Source organism: Haliaeetus leucocephalus, unplaced genomic scaffold (genome assembly GCF_000737465.1).
Source record: "Haliaeetus leucocephalus isolate CR32 unplaced genomic scaffold, Haliaeetus_leucocephalus-4.0 Scaffold157, whole genome shotgun sequence".
Taxonomy (NCBI): Eukaryota; Metazoa; Chordata; class Aves; order Accipitriformes; family Accipitridae; genus Haliaeetus; species Haliaeetus leucocephalus.
Window position 1 is genome coordinate 67,929 of NW_010972593.1, and position 585 is coordinate 68,513.

The 585-nt window shown below is 69.4% G+C and overlaps 1 protein-coding gene across 2 annotated transcripts in view; it reads right to left on the bottom strand.

Moving 5' to 3' along the window:
• Positions 1 to 286: 286 nt before the first annotated feature.
• IFI30 (interferon, gamma-inducible protein 30) overlaps positions 287 to 585 on the bottom strand; it is a 2,087-nt gene continuing 1,788 nt past the window's right edge. For both annotated transcript variants that reach the window (XM_010562169.1, XM_010562167.1), the window contains 2 exons: positions 464 to 532; positions 287 to 374 (listed from right to left, as the gene is read on the bottom strand). In XM_010562169.1, coding sequence (XP_010560471.1) covers positions 309 to 374; positions 464 to 532 — 135 coding nt within the window. In that variant the 3' untranslated portion in view covers positions 287 to 308. The remainder of the gene's footprint in view (positions 375 to 463; positions 533 to 585) is intronic.

The following is a 585-nucleotide window of genomic DNA, read 5'->3' on the forward strand; positions in this document are numbered from 1 at the left end:
CCCCCCGCTCACCGGCGCGCCCGCGCGCTTCCGCCCCCGGCACGCGGAAGAGGGGCGGTGTCCCGTGAAGGGGTCTTCTTCCGCTTCCGGCGGCCGCCATGACACCTACCGAGGCGCAGGCGGCCGCCATGACACCTACCGAGGCAGCAGCGTTTCCGCGGTACCGGGAAGAAGCCAGGCCCGGAGCCCAGCTCCCGCTCTTCCCCCCCCCCCCAGCCAACACACCACTCCGGAGCCTTTTTGTTTTTCCACTAAAACCATCTTTTTTCTTTTTATTCACCGCTCGCTCAGTGCTCCCACGTCGTCCCTCAGCGCCTGCAGCCAGCCGGGGCCTTCGGGGCCCGCGAGCCCCCACAGGCTTTGGGCTTCTCCCCCTGCCAAAAAGCGGCCGGTAGAGCCCCGGTGGGGATGGGGACGGGCCCCCCCAGCCCCCCCCCCCACCTCCCCGGACCCCCATTCCCACCTGGTAGAGGTGGCAGATCAGCCCCAGCAGCGAGGCCTCGGCCTGCGCCTGCAGCTCATCCGTATGCTTCTGTGGGAGGGGGGAGAAGAGATGGAGCCGGGTCGGGGGGGTCCCTGCTGTAC